This window comes from Convolutriloba macropyga, chromosome 2, assembly GCF_964194025.1.
Source record: "Convolutriloba macropyga chromosome 2, txConMacr16.3, whole genome shotgun sequence".
In the NCBI taxonomy this organism is placed as follows: domain Eukaryota; kingdom Metazoa; phylum Xenacoelomorpha; order Acoela; family Convolutidae; genus Convolutriloba; species Convolutriloba macropyga.
Genome location: NC_134469.1, coordinates 69,483,864 through 69,504,099, shown reverse-complemented (window position 1 = coordinate 69,504,099; position 20,236 = coordinate 69,483,864). Strand labels below are relative to the sequence as shown.

Genomic DNA, 20,236 nt, shown 5'->3' with positions numbered 1-20,236 from the left:
CAAGCAAAAAATTTTTGCAGCTAAAATTGTGTTGGATAGCATTCAATATGTTTCAATCTCAATAAATTGACATTTTTTCAGACAACTGCAGTAGTTATACCAAGGATGAATTTTCGCCCGTTAATTCAAAAAAGTGTTGCTTTGTTTCAGTAACTTTGACTCGAAGGGAGTTCACCGATACTCTAAGAGGACACTGATTCTGGGCCACTTGACCAATATAAAGCCATACCAGGTCTACACAGATGAAGAAGTGAAAGTGCAGGAAAACATGGTAATATAAAGGCAGTAGTATTTTTAACATCATCAGTTATCATGCCAATACCAAATATCACACTGTTTGCTCACATATTTATGTTACACAGATAGCTCAAATACAGAGACCAATATAGGAAAAAAATTTGAATTAAGCAATGGCTGCAAAAGTTGCAATCGTTATGGGAGGTGCAATAAAGAAAGCAAATTGCTAGAGACGTAATCAATAATGGTCCATTTGTGATCTTTTTGAGGCTTTCAAACACTTTAAAATCGCTTGTTGAACTTGTAGTTGTTGAGTGTCTGCCATGTAGTTCTCTTTCTCAATTTTCTTTCTCTTGTAATAAGTATTTCCCCAACTTTTTTTTGCGTGTAATTATAAACAAAATTGGAACAAAATAGTGCCAAAAGCTGCACCGTGTACTTAAAATTGAAGTTTCAATATTGAATTGTGATTGAATATTGTTCTCAGGCTAAGAGTTGTTCACTATATACTCTTCAAGTTTTGCTTGTTGACTGATTAAAAGCACTGCAGAATTGACATAAGTATCGCAGTTTTAAAAAGGCATGATTAGGCATGTTATCGTGGGTAGGCTGCTCAAGCTCAAGCTGAATTCAATTTAAACCTCAAACAGGAAACTTCTGTTTGTGTACTTGCTACTTCAATAATTATTATTTTTTCTTTTGGTTCAGATAACTGTGTAAGTCCAACACTTTCCTCATTCTTCAAATGTCCTAGACATTTTCTTCGCAAATTTTCTGGAAGGCAGTTCTATTCAATTTAAATCTGCTGGTGTCAAAATTGAAATCATCTCCTGAAAATAATCGTTCGCAATCAAATTTATCAGATGTTCCGTGTGACATCCTTTTATGCATTTACAGACAAAAGGATTTTAAAAAAGTTATGTCAACACAGTTTGCTGAAAAGTACACCTTACATGTTGTTCAAACTGCCTTAACTGTTCTTTATTTGCCCCAAAAACTACCCCGTAGTTGTTCTTCAAACACGCCAGAACCATTAATATTTCAGGAACCTTTAATATTCCAACTCAGTAGTTTTTGTTTGCTTTTCTCCATTTAAACTACATAAAAAGACAAAAATAAACCAAATATTTTTGTTTACATGAAGTTTAAGTGAACCGCAAGAGAAGTGAAATGTAGATCCATTGCTCTTGAAGTCTCAAAAAAAGAAAAAGAGCTCATACCTCTGCTATAAAAACTTAACAAATCAGTGGTTAATTCCAAACCCGAGCCCTAGTGAACAAATTTTAGTAAACTACTTTCGGAGTTAGCGTCAGTGAATCAGTTGTGGACGAAAAAGTTCAATTTATAAGCATAGACTGAATTTCTTAAAAATCAAATTAACCAGGCAAAGGCGAAAAATAAACATTTTCAGGAATCTAAGGTACTAGAGCATTAGATAACAGCGGCTGCTAAAACCAACGGCACAATTTACCAGTAATAAAAATAAACTGAAAATTAAATAGAAAGAAGTTTGGGACAGAATAAAAGATAGCTCCTAATCAAAAAAACTTTTCACGATAATTTTGTAAACAATCTTTTTATAAACCAAAAACTGAAAAAAAGACTCAAATGGAAGAAATTGTGTTTCATCCCAACCCCTTTTGACTATTTGGAGCCAAAGCGAAGCCGAAAAGAAATTATTACAAAACTAAACAACAAAATCTCAAAGGAAACCAAAACTTGCCGTCATTGATATTGAACTATCGATTACCGATTTTTTTTTATACTAAAACAAAAACAGTCCTTTAGGCAAAAAATCTTGAGCAATTCATGTCCAAACGTGTTCAAAATGTTTGATGTAGAAAAACGAAATTTTCAATGAAGTGTCGTTCTTCTCAAACAATGTCTTCTTTTTGAACACTTTTTACGTCAACTGTTAGCAGTTATCTATCTTATGCGGCAGCAGAAACTTTGAGAAATCTATATAAATTTTGCGAAACCACTTGAGTTTTGCTTATAACTAAATAATATCTTCAAGAACAACTATTGTGGTGCTAAAATCCTTTTCATAACCCATCATAATCTTTCTTGAAGCAGTTTACTTGGCCTGTTAAGGTCAAAGTCCAGAAAAAAAAGGAAATTTTAGTTACAATTCTTTGTGTTAAAGTTATAAAAACAAGTGCCTGAAAAATTTAATTCCTGAAGACGCCGTAAAACAAAAGAAACTTTGATGAATATTTTTGGACTGTACGTGAAGATTAAATAGCAAACAAAATTTGAACAAAAAGGTAGCAGAAATTCTGAATCGTTTTTTATTTGATTTTTTTTTTGGAATTGAAATCTATTCTTTAAAATTTTCAAAAGGTACCAATCTTATCTTTAAGTTCGCCATATTCTGCATAATATACAAGAGATGCATGCAATTCTAAATACAGAAGGGCTTAAGTTTGTGTTAATACTACTCGCAGAGAAAGTTTTGAGCAGTGAAAAGTCAAATCAGAGTTCTTTTGCGAGGAAAGTACTTGGTATATTTAATTCAAAAATCTGAAGTAAGATTTTATACAGCTGATATTATTATAAGAGCGGCTTTTAAAAGGAATCATTTGGTAGGGTTTATTATAAGCGTGAACTCGCGAGCGAAATTCTTGATTTGAACAACCACGTACTCACATGTGTTTCGACTACTCCATGACTGGACTGTAATTGGTTTTGATTTACCTGTTCATCTCTTTTCATGAGATGAACTGACCAATAATCATACGATTTTCGTGCGTATTAATTACACAAATTTTGTGCGAAAATTGCAAATCATGTGATTTCATGAAAAATCACATGACTTTTTTGTTTAGATAACAAAAATTCTGTTAAAGAGCACTCAAAAAATTATGTCATTTTATTTGAGAATTCAATAATGTGATAGATTTATTGTGTGTCAATGATTTTACCCCAAAAATCTTTTTGTCGGACAGGATTTTTTATGAGTAAGTTGGAGTGCAAATTAGGTGAGTGTGCAAGTAGAATTGGCGATTATGCAAGCAGTGTTGTCGGCATCCGATTCCTTTGATGTCTCTGCCAAGTTGAGAGATGCAGAAATAGATGACAGACAGTATGCCAGGTGGAGTAAAAAGGTGCAACTGGAGACAGAGTGGGAACCCTTGGACAATGAGTCGGAGTATGACCCAATGCGCACTGGGACGGTGAAGACTGCCTTTATGAGGGACATCTTGTCCAATGAGACCCACGACGTCTATGCAGGCGATGATCACAGTTTCTATGTTACGTGTAAGTACAAAAATACCAAGTATGTGCCAGTAATCCGGGAGTTGTAATAGTTAAGCAAAGCTGGGGGGGGGGGGTAAAAGGAAGTACCTATGTATTAACATTAGGTATAGCCTCCTACCCTCCAATTTCCAAAGATGTACCTCCTCACAGCATGGTACCCAAGCTGTTCACACGAAGGGGATTAGCAAGATAATCCCTTAATATTAAATTAGTAAGGCTTACTCATTCCCATATTGCACTTTAATAATGTAAATTTCCAAAGACGTACCTCACAGCATTATACCCAAGCTGTTCACACGAGGGGATTAGCAAGATAATCCCTTGATATTAAATTGGTAAGGTCATTGACTCCCTATCATCTTACACTTTAATAATGTAAATTTCCAAAAACGTACCTCACAGCATGATACCCACGCTGTTCACACGAAAAGGATTAGCAAGATAATCCCTCAATAAGAAATCAGTAAGGTCATTTACCTTTTCTCATACTACACTTTACTGATGTCAATTTCCAAAGACGTACCTCACAGCATGATACCCAAGCTTTTCACACGAAAAGGATTAGCAAGATAATCCCTCAATAAGAAATCAGTAAGGTCATTTACCTTTTCTCATACTACACTTTACTAATGTAAAATTCCAAAGATGTTCCTCTCAGCATGATACCCAAGCTGTTCTCACGAGAGGGATTAGCAAGATAATCTCTTAGTAAGGACATTTACCCTTTCACATATTACACTTTGAAAATGACAATTGCCAATAATGTACCTCACAGCACGATACCCAAGCTGTTTTCACGAAAAGGATTAGCAAGATAATCTCTTAACAATTCATTAAGGTCATTTACCCCTTATAATATTACACTTTACTAATGTCAATTACCAAAGATGTGCCTCACAGCATGATACCCAAGCTATTCTCACGAAAGGGATTAACAACATAATCCCTCAATAACAAATCAGTTTGGATTACTCATTCATTCGCCACTACTCCTATTCATTATTTTAAAACAAAATCCAAAAATCAGTTGGTCAAAATTCTAATTTAATTTAATTTTCTGTTTTCAGATAGACTTTGTTTTTCGTTCTCGTTGTTGACAGATTCAATTTATCTTTTTGTTTTCAGATAGACTTTATTTCTTTCTCCTTGTTGACAGTTTCAAGTTGAACACTTGCAGTGTTGAAGCGGGTAAGCAAAAAATTTAACTAATAGAAATCTTGATTTGTTCCTGTATTAAAACTGAACCATTTTAGCCAGCCAAAATTTCCACTAACAGTAGATAACGCAACACTTTTATTCAAATCTAAATCCAAAAACAAACAGGTAAGTTTGCTCAAATTAAACTAATAGAAATCTTAGTCTGTTCCTGTATTTAAACTGAACCATTTTAGCCTGCCAAAATTTTCCCTCAACAGTAGATAACGCAACACTTCACTTCACCTCCAAATCCAAAAACGAACAGGCAAGTTTTCTTTTAATAAAATCTGTTTTCGTGAGGTAAGATTAAGATTAAGAGAATTTCTAATACCTATTATGAATTAATTCTGAATTAATTCTTTGTGAAAAACTCTTATTTTTCCAAAGAGTTCAATAATAAAAAGGCAGCAAAGAAGTGCACATTTCAGTTTTATTTCCAAAACAATTTCTGGAGTTTGAAAACAGTAGAGAGGATAGCAGTACTCAGGCAAACTTTCATTTTCCCTTTTAACAATTCAAAAATCAGTTTAATAATTGTGGAATTGATTTTCAATTTTAACATTTACTTTCATTTTCACTTTTCAATTCCGTGCAAACTTTCACAGATTTCAAGCAACAAATCCTTATCTTGCTCTGTCTTTTTTTTAGAGAAAATGCCCAGAAGTTCTAACCCAAAGGAACAGTGCTCTTCCTGCAATAAGCTTATTATGAAATCCAATATGAGCAGACATCAGAAGCTTCACGCAAAAAGATGTTCACAATGCTCACAGTCATTTCCGGACGACGAGAAACTGCAGCGTCACATTGCTTCTGTACATTCACCGTCTCTGATTATTAAGAAGAAGTTTTCTTGTAGCAGCTGTCCCTTATCCTTCTCTACGTATTATCAACTCCTTAATCACAAAAGAAAAAGTCACCAACATTTAATTCCTAGAACCTACGAGGAAGTTGACTTATCTATCTATGGAGACTCTCCCGCTCTTCATAGTGAGCTTCAAACCGTTCAACACTTTCTGCGAGACTCGGTTCTCGAATTGTCCAGGAAGAAAGTTCACAACTTCAAAATAATGGAGATCAATCATGAAACAGTGATCGAAAAATTGGATTGTGTCTACAACGAGTTACCCAGTTCAGCTAAAATCAATATTTCCTTTGGATTCGTGCTGCAGAGTGTGCAAAATCCTGAAGAGTTTCGCTACTACTACGCAGCAGATAACAACCCCGTATTCTTAAATCCTATGGTTCTCGCCGATGACTCAGACCTCAATTTTATCAAATCAACCTTAAGAGAAGATGGAATTTTACCAAATCTAATCAATCAACGTCCAGACACAAAATGGAAGTTTTATTGCGTTACAAATGTCACTTTCTTTGTATTTCTCCTCAGTGGTGTTCCTCTAGGCTGTATCACTCAAAATGTTCCATCTATTTTGCTCAGGAACGGTTACATCAAGTGTTTTGTTTCTGATTGTGAAAAAAGCCCTACCAAGACAACTTGTGTATGTTCCGTGCATTGGCTTACGATTTGTATGGTAGTGTTCATTTACAACAAAAAACAATGGAATTGATGCAGATGTTTCTCTCAGCAACAAGGAGAGATGACGAAACTTTTCCAGGAATACATGAGGATGATATTCCTGTTCTTGAGGCACTAGTTGACAGAAATATTCAAGTTTACTCAATATTTTTTGACGAAGAATCGGAAATGTTTGCTGAAATTACTCGTCGCTCCTCGATGAAACGCATAAAGACAACTTCATTACTGAGATATGAAAACCATATCTGTTGGACAGCAGACATTAACAAATTCCTCAAAAAGTTCCGGTGCTACGTATGCGATCACTTTTTCGACAGATCAAATAATTTGGAAGTCCACATGAGGAATTGCTCAGAGAAAACAAAACACCACTATCCCTCAGGTGCCTATCAGCTATCAGAAACTATTTTCGAGCGCTTGGAAGATGTAAATATTAATGTTCCGCAGGAGTTGAGATTGTTTTGTAATCTTATCGTATTCGATTTCGAGTCAATAACAGTCCCCGACAATACACTCAGAAACACAGAATTGACTTCGTGGATAGGAAAACATGTTCCCATTAGTGTGTGTGAATATCCTCGAATCTGCTTTCCGAGACAATTTTTATTTGCAACGAAGATCCGCTTCAACTAATCCGTGATTTTGTATCCAGCTTGACTAATATAGCAGAAAAAAGCTCACTTCTAATGAAGGAAAAACTCAATAATTTCGTGTTGCAATTGGAAGAAAAATATTGGACTGTTCGACAATTGGTTCCAGTGAAAGACAAGCAGGTACCCACCGGAGCGGAAGACTTAATTGATAACGAGGCGGAACCTGACGGCAAGGAAGACGAAGACCTTGAAATTCAGAGACTGAGATGTGAGTTCAAGCTGTTATCAAAATTGAGACAAGATTTTGAGCACTATTACAGCACCATTCCTGTGTTTGGGTTCAACAGTTCGAGGTACGATTTGAACTTAATCAAAGAGTATCTTCTGCATCACCTCTTAATAGAAAAAAACGTTATTCCTAAAGTGATTCGAATGGGGAATAAATATATTGGCATGAATCTTCTTGGTCTACAGTTTCTGGACATTTTAAACTTCCTGGGAGGAGCGACAACTTTGGATAATTTCCTAAAAGCCTATGGAGCGAGTGAAGAGAAAGGTTTCTTCCCCTATGAATGGTTCGACAGTATTGAGAAGTTGAATGTATCCCAACTGCCACCAATTGACAGCTTTTGGAGCAAGTTGAAGAATCACAACGTTCTTTCAAGCGATTACGATAAGTTTGTGGAATTGAAAAACAGTGGAATGGAGCAGGATGAAATTTTGAAGAAGTTGAGACTCAAGAAAGTTCCACATTATACCGAAGAAAATTACTCGGAGCTCCAAAAAATATGGGAAAGAAGAGGTATGCAGACGTTTCGTGACTTCCTCATGTGGTACAATAACAAAGATGTCGAACCTACACTTGAGGCTATGAAGAAAATGATCAGTTTTTACCACTCAAGACAAGTAGACATGTTGAAGTTGGGCTACACTCTTCCCAACTTGGCAAACAGGTTCCTTCATTCGTCAACAGATGCAGCTTTTTTCCGTTTTGTGAGAAGGATAAAGAATATGATAATTACATTCGAAAGTGGCTAACAGGGGGACCCTCAATTATCTTTACAAGGTATGCAAAAGTTGGTGAAACAAAAATTCGAGAGTCAGAAAACGTTTGCAAGTCCATCGTCGGAATAGATGCCAGTCAGTTGTACCCTTTTTCCATGACAAAAGAGATGCCAACAGGACCCTATACAAAGTGGGAGTACAATGAAGAGACTGAAAAATTTCATCAGAACAAGAACTGGAGAAGCTACTTTGAACACTAGGTCATGGACTACTTCCAACAGGTTCACCCCAATTGTAAAATACAAACCCAGTTCACACACAAGAAACAAAAGAAGCTCGGTCCTTATTTAGTTGATGGGTTTTGTAACCATTGCAACACGGTTTTTGAAGCGATGGGTTGCTTCTTTCATTTTTGTCCGTGTCAAGAGGAAAAACCGCTTCTCTTCGAGGACATTGAAAGCGGATTGAAGCGGAGAGAACGTGACAATGATAGAAGAGAGTACCTGAAGGGATTGGGGTTGAATGTTGAAGAGATCTGGGAGTGTCAATGGAAGAAGTGGAGGAGCGAAAACACAAATGGGGTTAAAGACTTTCTCAAGTCAAATTATCCCTTCCAACCAGCGATGAACAAGCACTCGCTCATTGAGAAAATTAAACGTGGAGAACTGTTTGGTGTCGTCGATTGTAGTCTTGAAGTCCCAGAGGAAATGTATCCTTACTTTGAAGACTTTCCTCCAATTTTCAAGAATTGTGAAGTGGGACGAGATGATATTGGGGACAATATGAAAGAGTTTGCAGAACGCAACAAATTACTATCCAGACCCAGAAAAATGCTCATTTCCAGTTTCAAGCTTGAACGAGGACCAGTTATTACACCACTTTTGTTATTTTATCTAGAAAAAGGTGTGATCCTAAAAGACGTCTTTTGGTTTCTTCAATACACTCCGCGACGCTGCTTTGAGACATTTGTTCAAAATGTTGTCGATGCCCGCCGCGAAGGAGACCAGAATAGGGAGTCAACAGTCGTTGCGGAGACAATGAAGCTGATTGGAAACAGTTCGTATGGATATCAGATCATGGACCGTAGTCGACATACGAATACCAAGTACGTGAAAGGATCACAGGTGGACAAATTTATCAACAATAGGTTTTTCAAGACTATGAATGAGCTACCAGAGCAGATATATGAGGTAGAAATGAGCAAATCGCGTATCGATCATAAAGAACCAATCATTGTAGGCTTCTTCATCCTCCAGTACGCCAAACTCACCATGTTACAACTTAAATACAACTTCTTCACCCCTTTCTGTGATAAGAACAAGTACGAACTCATTGAAATGGATACCGACAGTCTCTACATGGCCCTTAGTGAGGAAAAAATTGAAGACATCATTCGACAAGAAATGCGATCAGTGTGGTACTGGATGAGACAGAGCGACTGCAATGATAACTTTGCAGCAAACTCTAGCAGCAATTTCTTGCCACGAGAATGCTGCAGAAAACATGCTGCCTTTGACAAGAGAACTCCTGGACTTTTTAAGGAAGAATTTAGATGCTCTGAAATGATTGCTCTTTGTTCAAAGACGTACTGCTGTTACGATGAGGAAACAGACACCGTTAAACTATCAAGTAAAGGAACCAACAAGAACAACATTGAGGAGCCCCTAAACAAGTATAGAAAAGTTCTTTTCAATGAGGAGCGAAATTATTCAACAAATCGTGGCTTCAGAGTTGTTGACAACAAGAAAGTTTGTACCTATGAACTAAAGAAATTGGGACTGTCATATTTTTATCCCAAGCTTAAAGTCTGTGAAGATGGCATTCACACTACTCCTTTAGATTTATAACTCGTTATCCTTAGTCTTATATTTATATCGCCTCTGTTTTTAATTCGCAGTTTTCCTACCAAAATCTCCTTTCAACAAAAGACCTTTTTTTGAAATAACTGAATTAGATACAAATACACATACAAATAATAAAATACAAAATTACAAAACCTCAATAGAAAGTTTTGAAAACCATTTGCAACTTTTTACGGATTACTGTTTAAAAATTTCAAGATTTTGGTTTTCAAAACTTACAAAACATCAGCAAAGAACTTCAATATATGAAAATCATTTAAATATTTAGATGAGACTTTGGAAAATAACACATGTGCAAAATAAATAGCATATAAACCACACAATTCTGAATCTTGGAGTTTCTCCTGTACTAATGAACCAAAGTTTGCTTTTGTCCTGATGCCATATTTTTCCAAAACTTCTCCCATCGAATCACCGTAGAACAACTTTCCATTCTTATTCGCAAGCAAAACCCAGTGGGAGCCCGGTTGAGTAGATGGATCTATGTTGATTATACAATACGTGTTTGTAGGTAAATTTTTTGGTCGAATATCTGCAGGGAAGGAACCGAGGTATTTGAACTTTAGGTGTGGGAACCTGTTGACAACATGTAAGAGTTGTTGATTATCCATTTTTGGTGACTGATCCCTCCTTATCAATTGCAATTGAACTTATACGTTCACCACTAACAAATAATTCTACAGTATTGGTCAAATTGTTAGCAAAGTAGAGCTCTAAACGAATTCCTGCTCCAACTACATCAGGAAAATGCATTTCGACATTGGCCTCCTGTGTTGAAGTAAGATCGAAAAATAAAAGAAAATGGTTTTCAAAATCCTTGTATTGAATGTTAGGACCGTCATCATCAAATTTGAGTGCTTTCATTGTTTCAGCATACGCTCTCACGTGATTTTCTGTTTTCAAGTTGACTATAGTTTGATTCCCACGCACAATTTTAACTTGCCGAAGACCAAATTTACGAAAATGGAACGGATTCGTGTTGTATGTTCCACTGAACTCATTATTCAGTTTCATAGCAATATCAATCATTCGAATTGGTTTGTTTGAAAATATATTTTCTTGTATAAACTGGTTCTGTCCTGCGGGAATAATAAACGTCTTTGGAAGTTCTTCATTATAGTAAAATATGGCAGGTGCTCGAAGTAGTCTGCTTTTGAAACTTCTCATCCAGTTATCTGAGATTGCTACCTGTCTAGTAAAAAGGCAAGCTTCCAAAATTATAGCCTCAGAGTTTAGCCCACCAGTATCGATCATATAGAACGCTGGCAAAGACCGGATCAATTTCAGTCTGAGGTTGACATTTGGGAGAAGTAAAGTTTCACAAGCAAATAGACCTATTGCCAACGGACCGTAAAAAGTAAACTCATCTTTATCTTTTTGAAAAACAACATCTGTAAATGCTCTTTTTGTAAAATCGTTTGGCTCAATCTCGTATCGATATCCTTGACATTGAGACAAGCTTTCCTTCGTTCCTTTTGTACCTGAAAACTCAGCAGAAACAAAAGCCTGATGAGCATAAAGAGAATTGGCACTGTGAACTTGTTCATTGTTTAGATAGACTTCACAATTAGAGAAAAGAGAATGAAGAGCATTGTTTACCAATAATGTTTCTTCGGCGTTATCTAAACGTGTTCGATCTCCTTTAATAACTCTTCCTCTGATGAATAATCGAGTTGATCGCAAGTCAGTGAAAATATTACGATCTGTTTCCAATTGAAATTCGATTGTTGACTCGTTTAAGGAATTTGTTGGAAATATTTGTTGTTCATTGGACCAAAGAATTGGGTCTAAAAATGGAACTTTCCCGAAAAAGTCGAGCATAGAGTGAGACAAGGAATTCATTTTAGCCGACCGTTTTTTATAATGATAATTGAGGAAATGATCAAGATTTTTTCTGGAATAATAAAGTAAGTTGAACTTGACCAATAGGGAAGAAGGGAACAAACTGTCCAGCAGCGTTTCTTAATTCTACATGGATACTGTGGAAGTTCGATTTGATTACCTTATGGAATCTCAAGTGTTCGAAAATGCGATAACTCAGAACTTGCGATCTCTTAAAAATCTCATCATTATGGAACTCTCGGTGTTTGAATGGAAAGGAGCGTAGAAGAGGACATTTCACATCACCGACTGAATTGGGTTCAACTAAATCCAAGTAGAGTAAAACTCTATGTGTTCCAGTAATATCAAAAGGGAGATCTGCCGTTGCCCAGGACTTGGTGTTGCATGATCTTTTCGAATAAGGCATAACAGGTTTGTCAGCTTCAACGCCCAAGTTAGCAGCCAAACTTTTGCTGAATGATACATTTTGAGATTCTCTATTGCAAAAAGTTAGTCTTCGACTTTTTTTGTCGATGTTGATGGAAAATTGAGGATCTAAGTTTTTGGGATGTCGTGCTTTTTTGGGAATATCTGTAAGACTCTTTACAAATTCATCCATAGAGTTAAAAACTGCTGGTGGAATGTTGCTTAAATTTCTCATCATAGTGAAAGGTCATCAAGCCTCCTTCAACGTTATAACATATACCGGGATATGATACTTCGACTAAAGCTACTTCCCAAGATCCGTCCAGTTCAATTTTGTCGGGAAGAAAATTAGTGAATGAAGCCATTGTATTTTGAGGATAAACTTGAGAGGAAGCGTTGGATACTAATTCAAGATAAAACGAATTCATGATGTTTGACTGTACTCTGTGACGTTTGTTTGGGAAAATGATTAGTCAAGGTTCTTCAGAAAGTCTTTCCGAATTTTTTGCCGCACGATACTTTGGCTCGTGGTTTTCCTCTTTTTCATACCACCACCAACTTGTTTTTGTATTGTTGATTTCGCTGTCTTCTTTACTGCTTTTTTAATTGAAGTCTGTCCTGATAAAACACCTCCAATTTCGGGAATGGCTGACTCGATTACATCTCGTCCAATTTTTTTTGCTGCAGGTAAAACGTATTTCTTGAGAATTGGGAGAGTTGTTCTAGCGACTGTTCTAGCCAAGGCTCCAAAGCCACGCCCTCTCTGACGAGGAACTCCTTTAAAATAAGGCAGATTGTAACCGTCCATTTTCTAGCTCGACTAATTGAAAAATGATTATTTAACTTTTGACAATTCTTGCTCGTAAAAGATTCCATCAATGTTTTCTCCTTTCTGATCAACAACAAAGTAAGTCGGGAAAGGAGCCAAAGTGTTTATTTTTCGAATTAGGAAAATTTCATGTGTATAGTGAGGCTTATATCCTTTTTGAAAATTGTGCCCTACTAATACCAACCGAACTTTATCACCTACTTTAAAATTAGGCTTCTTGTTTTTTTGTAGTTTCATCCGCTTGTACATGACAGTCAAAAAGTCAGCATTTACTACATTTTTGGGTGCCAAACCAATACTTCGATTTATTCTAGAGTTGATGATGTCAACAAACATTTGCAGGTCTTTGATGTAAGATAATGTGTCGTTTTCCTCCTGGTAGCGGTAAATTAAAATTTTCAGGGTTCGTATAGCTCTCTCGCCAAAAGCTACTTTTGTTTCACTATAAGTGTGATAATATTTGACTCCCACATCCTCGCAGAAATTGGCCATATCTCCAAAAAACTCTTTACCTTGATCTAGCCATAATTTTTTCGGGAAATTGAGTTCGTTCTTTTTCGAACACATTTTGATAAAAGCTGCTTTCACACCCTCTGCTCCTTTGCTTCGTAATGCTTCTACTCGCAAGAATCGAGAAAAAACATCGACAGTAACGAATAAAAAGTTGATACCTCGGTTCCATTGTGATAGTTTATCCATTTGTGCAAGATCCAAACACCAAATCTCATCAATATAGCGAGCATGCGCATTTAGCCGGGGAAATTTTCTTCTGATCCCTTTGTACTTCGTATAAGAGTCTTTTGATTGTAAAAAATTCTGTAACTTTCTTGCGACTTATTCCACTTGATTTTGTTAGGTTGTTGATAGAACCGAAAGCTGTTGGTCCCTTCCTTTTATACAACTTCTGCAATTTGATTCAATCTGAAACTGTAATTGAACCAGTCTGAACCATACTGTGTCCTCAAAATGTTGTTTTTAACCAGATATGGTCTCAGATTTAGAACTTTAAGAATTAGGAAATAGTTTGGATCAACTGGAGCGTTTTTCAGTTTGATTGAATGAAGGAATGTCTTTATATCAACTCCTGTGTCAACGTTGTCAACAATAATTGTATTGGAAAGTGAAATTTTCAACCGTTTGTTTTCGTAAATTTCTTTCAAAGTTTTCAATGGCTCGGGACTGTTCTTATAGTGAAATTCGAGATCTGTCTTAAGTTCTTTAGGTGGACGCTCGGTTTTTTCGGAACTAATTTCTTCTTTCGCTTTTTTGGTAACTGGAAAAACAGTTTCTTCCTTTTTATAGATCTCGCAGAAGGGTTCCGGTAATTTCCTTTTTCTGCTCTCCCACAGTTCTTTTGGAACAAGAACAAACTTTTTGACCTCACTCATTGAAGAAATTCGAAAATTTGTTCATACAAGGTTGATATATGTAATTTAATATTGTTATTCCAGCTTTCGACCCCAATATAAGTCTTCTGGAATTGAGGGTTGTTGATTTTGAAGTGAGCTTTCTAAGTTGTCTTTGGAAGCGAACAAACTGATTTTTTTTACTCCTGTGAGGTTTCCTTCAATCAAGTTTACAATACACTCACAGAGAAATCTGATGAACTCTTTAGGACAATTTAGAAGGAAAGCTGGTTGAAATTTCTTGCTGAGATTCCGAAAGAGCTTCAGAGTATAATAGTTCTGTGCGTTTATCATTAATATCAGTAATACGAGCACGACTGTTCGGAACGAAGAATTCTGAGGGAAATGATGTTACATTTGAACAGTATCTTAACAAATCAGGTGTAGATGGTCTCAAATCAATCATAAGATGACCATACGGTTCTTGTGGTGCATCATCATACCACTGTTTTAGTTGTGTTCCGAGACCTAGCTGTCTTCCCAAGATTTCAATCTGCTGCACATCTCTCGGTGATTTGAACAAAACAATGTGAGTAGTCTGCAGCTCGGCATCACGTCCAGTTTTGTTTTTGTGGAAGAGATTATGCTTGATATATACACAATTTAGGTTTCGATGTCTACCGGCTGTCGCAATTCTGTTGAATTTTTCCGACTTGGAAAGAATGTCTAATGAATCATCGAATATAAGTAAATATTTAGTGCCGTCAGCGGGTAAGTTATCGATTAAATCAAAGTCAACTCCCTGAATGAATTCTATGTCTGCAATTGATTGCATCATTGTGTCGTAAATTGGCTGAAAGTGCTTATAAAAGTATAAAATTCGATCAAATGATGGCTGAAAAGTTTTCATTCGTAGCATATCATTGATAAAAACAGTTTTTCCAGATCCGGAAGGACCAACGAGATACATCAAAATTCGTTCGTTTGTTGAAATGATTTTGTTCATTTTATGTTCGGGGATTAGGAAGTATATAACCAACGGCACTCGAAAGAATAGCAATCCAAACTGTTCGTTCGTCACAAGTTCTAGCAAAAATAAGATTAATAATTGAAAACAGAGGCAGTACTATTACAACTAAGCACTGAAATTTTGACAAAAAAGCTGTTCGAGAGCAAGTGCGACCACAGATTTTCCAAGGAGGTCTTTCCTGATTGTTATTATCAAAAATAAAGTCAGATGCGTGATTGAGATGATCTGTCATTAGAGAGCAACTGATTTTTGTTTGTCTTTTTGTAATAATGATTCACACTTTGAATAATTGGAATCGTGGTGACATTTTCAAAAAACAACAATATGCAAGACCTGTTATATGTCCCAAGAAACAAAAATTCAATATAGAATTAAAAAATGGAACAACGTAACAATATCCAGGACCAATATTTAGATTTGTTTTCAGGTATCCTGCGGCATCATGAAACGTAGCATGTAATCGAAAAGCTTTTGACCAATTGAGAAGTTTTTCTAACTTTGAGTCACCAACTCCTATTAGTCCCCCAAACGGAGCTTCTCTGTTGATTTTATCCAGATCTACATTTTTGTTCAAGCTTCGACAGACAGCCAAAAAATAATTTTTGCGTTTTGTATTTCCAACAAAAAGTTTACTGATTTCGTTCTCCAACGCTACAATTTCCTCAATGTTCATATCAAGCAACTGTACTGGAACATTAAATTTTAAAAAGTGATTAAATACAAACATCACAACATACAATATAAAAAATTTACAATTACTGTTATGCACTTTGCGATCTTTTTTGATTTTTGACTTTGTTCAGCACTGAAATAATTTCATCACTCATTCTGTGTAGTTTCTCCATCTCACCAATTCTGACCGCAAGAAAGCATTTCCTTCTAAAGTTGTCCTTTTCAGTCCCTCGTGTGAACAGCTTGATTGTGAAATAACATCGATTCGGATCATCTTGGAAAAATATTCTAGTCACACACACCTTCCCTCGAGCAGTCTCACTCACCTCCCAGAACACATCAAATTTTGCTTTTTCCTCAACATCAGTTGGTTGGAACACAGTTTCTTCAATCACCAGCTTCGCAGTACCTACAGTAGGTTCGAACAGTAGTGCTTCTTTTATCATCTCAGGTATCTTTTCAATAACAAGCTTCAATTCTCTGGCCGATAGCATCAGAAATTGATGCAGAACATATTCACTTTCCACATTTTCGCGAAATACTTTCAAGTGAGTCCAGTTAGAGTTTGTGTTGATTGTTTCCTCTGGGATGCTGATTTGAAACTTCCGGTTCCCGTATTCTTGAAAGGACCAACAGTTGTTTCTTCCATCGTGCTCCTCATTTGGTTTTGGGTCAGTGTTGTCTTTTTTATCGTTGATGTCTTTAAATAGAGAAAACATGCTCTCATTGTGGTAACCAAACTGTGGAGAGGGAACAACTGGTTTTCCCTTGTAATCTCGTTTGCGGATGGGAAAAGAGAATGGATTTTTGGAGTTAGGAGAGACAGAGCTTTGATCCATCTGTGAAATGAGAATGCGAAGTATGTAAAGTTTTTAAAGCAGAAAATTTGGGTCTACAAGGGTATTGAATATTGAAATCGCAAAGAAACAAATGAATAAATTGTCTTCAAGAAAGGGCTTGATATCGTGAGCCAATGAAATTTAAGAAAGAACGAGAACAGTAGCGAAAAATAAACTTCGTATCCAATGAAATCTTATAAAATAATTCGTAACCAATGAAAATAGAGTGTGCATAATGACGTAATAGTTATGTCACTTCTATTTTTAGTAACATCACGTGATGTCAAAGATGAGTTTTCTATATTTAGTCACGTGAGGGAAATTTTAGCATCGAACACAAGCGAGTTATCTCTCTATTCTATTGGAGAACACCTATAGTTCGAGAAAGGAATTTTTTGATGAGATGATTGACTCTCATCATTGTCATTTTCCTGGATCGGAGGAAGAATAAGGTCTTTGAAATTGGGCAGATTGAAGGCTTCTGGTTTTTTTAGAAAATGAGTCAGCATGCTTGGAGAACATGTCTTCTAACCACCAAACACCGTAGTGATTTATGTCACGAGAGTACGGGAACATAATACCTTTGCTGTCTTTCAACGGGTGAAACCCTTGTTCTTTTCGAATTCTTTCAATGGTTTGAAAATAAGTTTGGAGAGAAAGCAATGAATTGTTGACTTTTTCTTCGGCTAGGTGGAGGTAATGATGTCTAGCTGCCTCTAAAGTTCTCCACAAATCCTTCGGAAGTGTCAAGCTAGTTGTCTGAGTTTTAATGGTTACTCTAGTGCAATCCACCTCAAAACATAATTCCAAATTGTTATCGGTTACTACCGTTTTAAATATTGATGCTTCCGTGATGGGAACGTAATCTAAATCTGAATGCAGTGTAGAGAGAAAAGATGTCGAAGGAAGTAAAGGAAGAATTGGAGTATTTTGCATTTTTTTAGGCTACTTATTTTCAACCAAGACAAAAGACAAAATGAATCGATAATGTTTTTCAGCATCAACATTCCAAAATCAGATCTGACAGATTATTTGATTGGCTGAAAAAATAAGAAATGTACATTTTCAAAACAATAATACAACTTTTTCTGAAATCGGAAAATTGGAACTTCAGTTTAAAACGACACAGTAAAACACTATTTTAAACAAAAAAATTGATTTAAAAATTGTAAAAAATCTGTAAAAATCAAAAATTAAAAAATTGTACTGTTTTTTGTTAACATGGGAATGGGTGGGTAAATGACCTTATTAGTTTGTTGTTAAGACACTATCTTACTAATCCCGTTAGTGTGAACAGCTTGGGTATCATACTGTGAGGTACATTTTTGAAAAGTCGTACGTAACTTTAAATGAGTCATCCTAAATTATTATTGAAGGATTATCTTGCTAATCCCCTTTGTGTGAACAGCTTGGGTGTCATGATGTGAGGTACATTTTTGAAAAGTCGTACGTAGCTGTAAATGAGTCATCCTAAATTATTATTGAAGGATTATCTTGCTAATCCCCTTCGTGTGAACAGCTTGGGTATCATGCTGTGAGGAGGTACATCTTTGGAAATTGGAGGGTAGGAGGCTATGCCTAATGTTAACACATAGGTACTTCCTTTTACCCCCCCCCCCAGCTTTGCTTAACTATTACTACTTCCGGGGTGTTTATCCTACAGTTTCACAGATTAGAAACACTGTTTGTGTCTTTCCCATTTCTCTTTATAGCAACTCGCCTCCCCCGCCTCCACCACCACCACCACCACTACGAAATTATAGCAACCCTTGGAATATCTTTACGGTTATTGGATTGGGGGGGTATGCTGTACATCACCGTTAAGCTAGGGGGCCATATTGTGAAAGCCCCGATAACTTTTCGTAGATATGCTATGTAAAATGAGACAAGAAAGGCAGTGTGCGCTCTCTTGAGTTCTCATAAAAGCCATAAGTTTAATTCACGATATAATTTTAAATTAAACTAATAATGAATGAACTGAAAATCCAACAGAAGAAAATACATGTACTTAATTATATAGTAAGTTGAAAATTGTTAAGGCTGACAGATCCAATGAACGAAATAACTAGCTGAAGGATTGCGTAAAGGACACACGATGCCTTTGGATTAACATAAAAATGGAAGTTCATGCAACACAAATTTGAAGAAATACTCACAAAAGAGTCTAATGGACCAAAAGTCCCAAACAGAAAGTTCAAGGAGCAGACGAACAGAAACACGTGCCATATTTTTACATAATGATTTGTAATAGCACCTGCACTGTAACTGGGGGGAACATAACATAAACCACATGCTGGGGGGCACAATTATAAAAGACACCAGAAACCTTATCACCAGAAAAGCACCTGAATGATAGACTGCTAAGTGAAGGTTTATGAGGCTAAGTAGTTTCAGTAGCTTCTATACATTTTGTGAAAAATCCTTCACACGATGTAATGTTTCGTGCAGACTTGACTCAGAATGGTGTCCTGCTTGATAATGTCTGCTTGATAATTTCTGCTATTCAAACTTTTTTTGATGAAATTGGGAGTAATTTCCGGAAGAGCTGCGCAATGCCGTAGGCGGGGGGGGGCTAGAGCGTTGGCGCGCGTTGGTGGTTCGCTGATTCATGGTGCAGTAAGGTTATCTGATGATACCGTACATAAGGCATTATAGGTAAACACCGAGCCGATTTGACGAGGTGCACTGAGCCTTCATTCGAACCTAACTGTCTAAAAAATACTTCTTTGACAACAGATCCAATTGGAAGCTCAAACTGGCAATATTAGTGACAAAGTTTTCAGAAAAATGTGACAATGAGCTCTCAGAAAAATCCCACAAAGATCTCTGTGGGCAGCCTTGGAAACTAGAGTTTGGATCATTATTAGCTGAGCAAGAAACTACAACCGCAAAATTATTTCTACCCGTCATTTGCCTAGTGATATGCAAACCAATAACAATTTTACCTTAGATGCATAAAAGATATTTGTTTTGAAGTTGTTAACTTCACATCGTACAAAAAATGTATGTTTATTGTTTGTTTATTCTGTCATTTGGTATCAGTTTGAGAACGAATATATTATTATTATTGTACAAAAAATTTGCGATCATTTGCGATCGATGATTATTGCATCTTTGGTTAGTAATCTGCGGTTGAACCAGAAAATGTTTTTAAAAAATATATTTTTTGTGTGTTTTGACAAATTCAACTTCGAACTTCTTTTAATAAGACTTGTGGACAATTTATGTTTATACAATAATTTCGGTGGCGGTCAAGCAAGCCGATAGGCAAACAAGCCGAATTTTGAAAATGAGGTCAAGTAAGCCGAAAAATTTTCGGATACCCGTAATTTAAGTTGCCCCTGGCGGCCGGTGGGATTTCCGGATTGCATCCCACAGCGGATGAGAGGCATGGCAATGGACAGCGGTCTGCTGAGGCCCGTACCCACTAGATGTCTAAAAATTGACGCATTTTTGTTTCTTTGGTGCATTGGAATACATTATGCACTATAATACTACGCGCAGTATTGATTGTAACGGCTGACAATGTATTATTTCTGATAGATTACATAACTATTACATAACTTTCGGCTTGCTTTTCT

General features: G+C 36.3%; 2 protein-coding genes across 2 annotated transcripts in view; one reads left to right on the top strand and one right to left on the bottom strand.

The window, feature by feature from the left end:
• The window catches only part of LOC142334652 (uncharacterized), a 153,182-nt gene that overhangs the window by 97,906 nt on the left and 35,040 nt on the right, over nt 1–20,236 (top strand). The window contains exons 16-17 of the mRNA XM_075382861.1: nt 151–271; nt 3,219–3,498. Of these exons, the coding sequence (XP_075238976.1) occupies nt 151–271; nt 3,219–3,498 (401 nt within the window). The remainder of the gene's footprint in view (nt 1–150; nt 272–3,218; nt 3,499–20,236) is intronic.
• The window catches only part of LOC142334654 (heterogeneous nuclear ribonucleoprotein K-like), a 335,604-nt gene that overhangs the window by 305,882 nt on the left and 9,486 nt on the right, over nt 1–20,236 (bottom strand). The window lies entirely within an intron of this gene.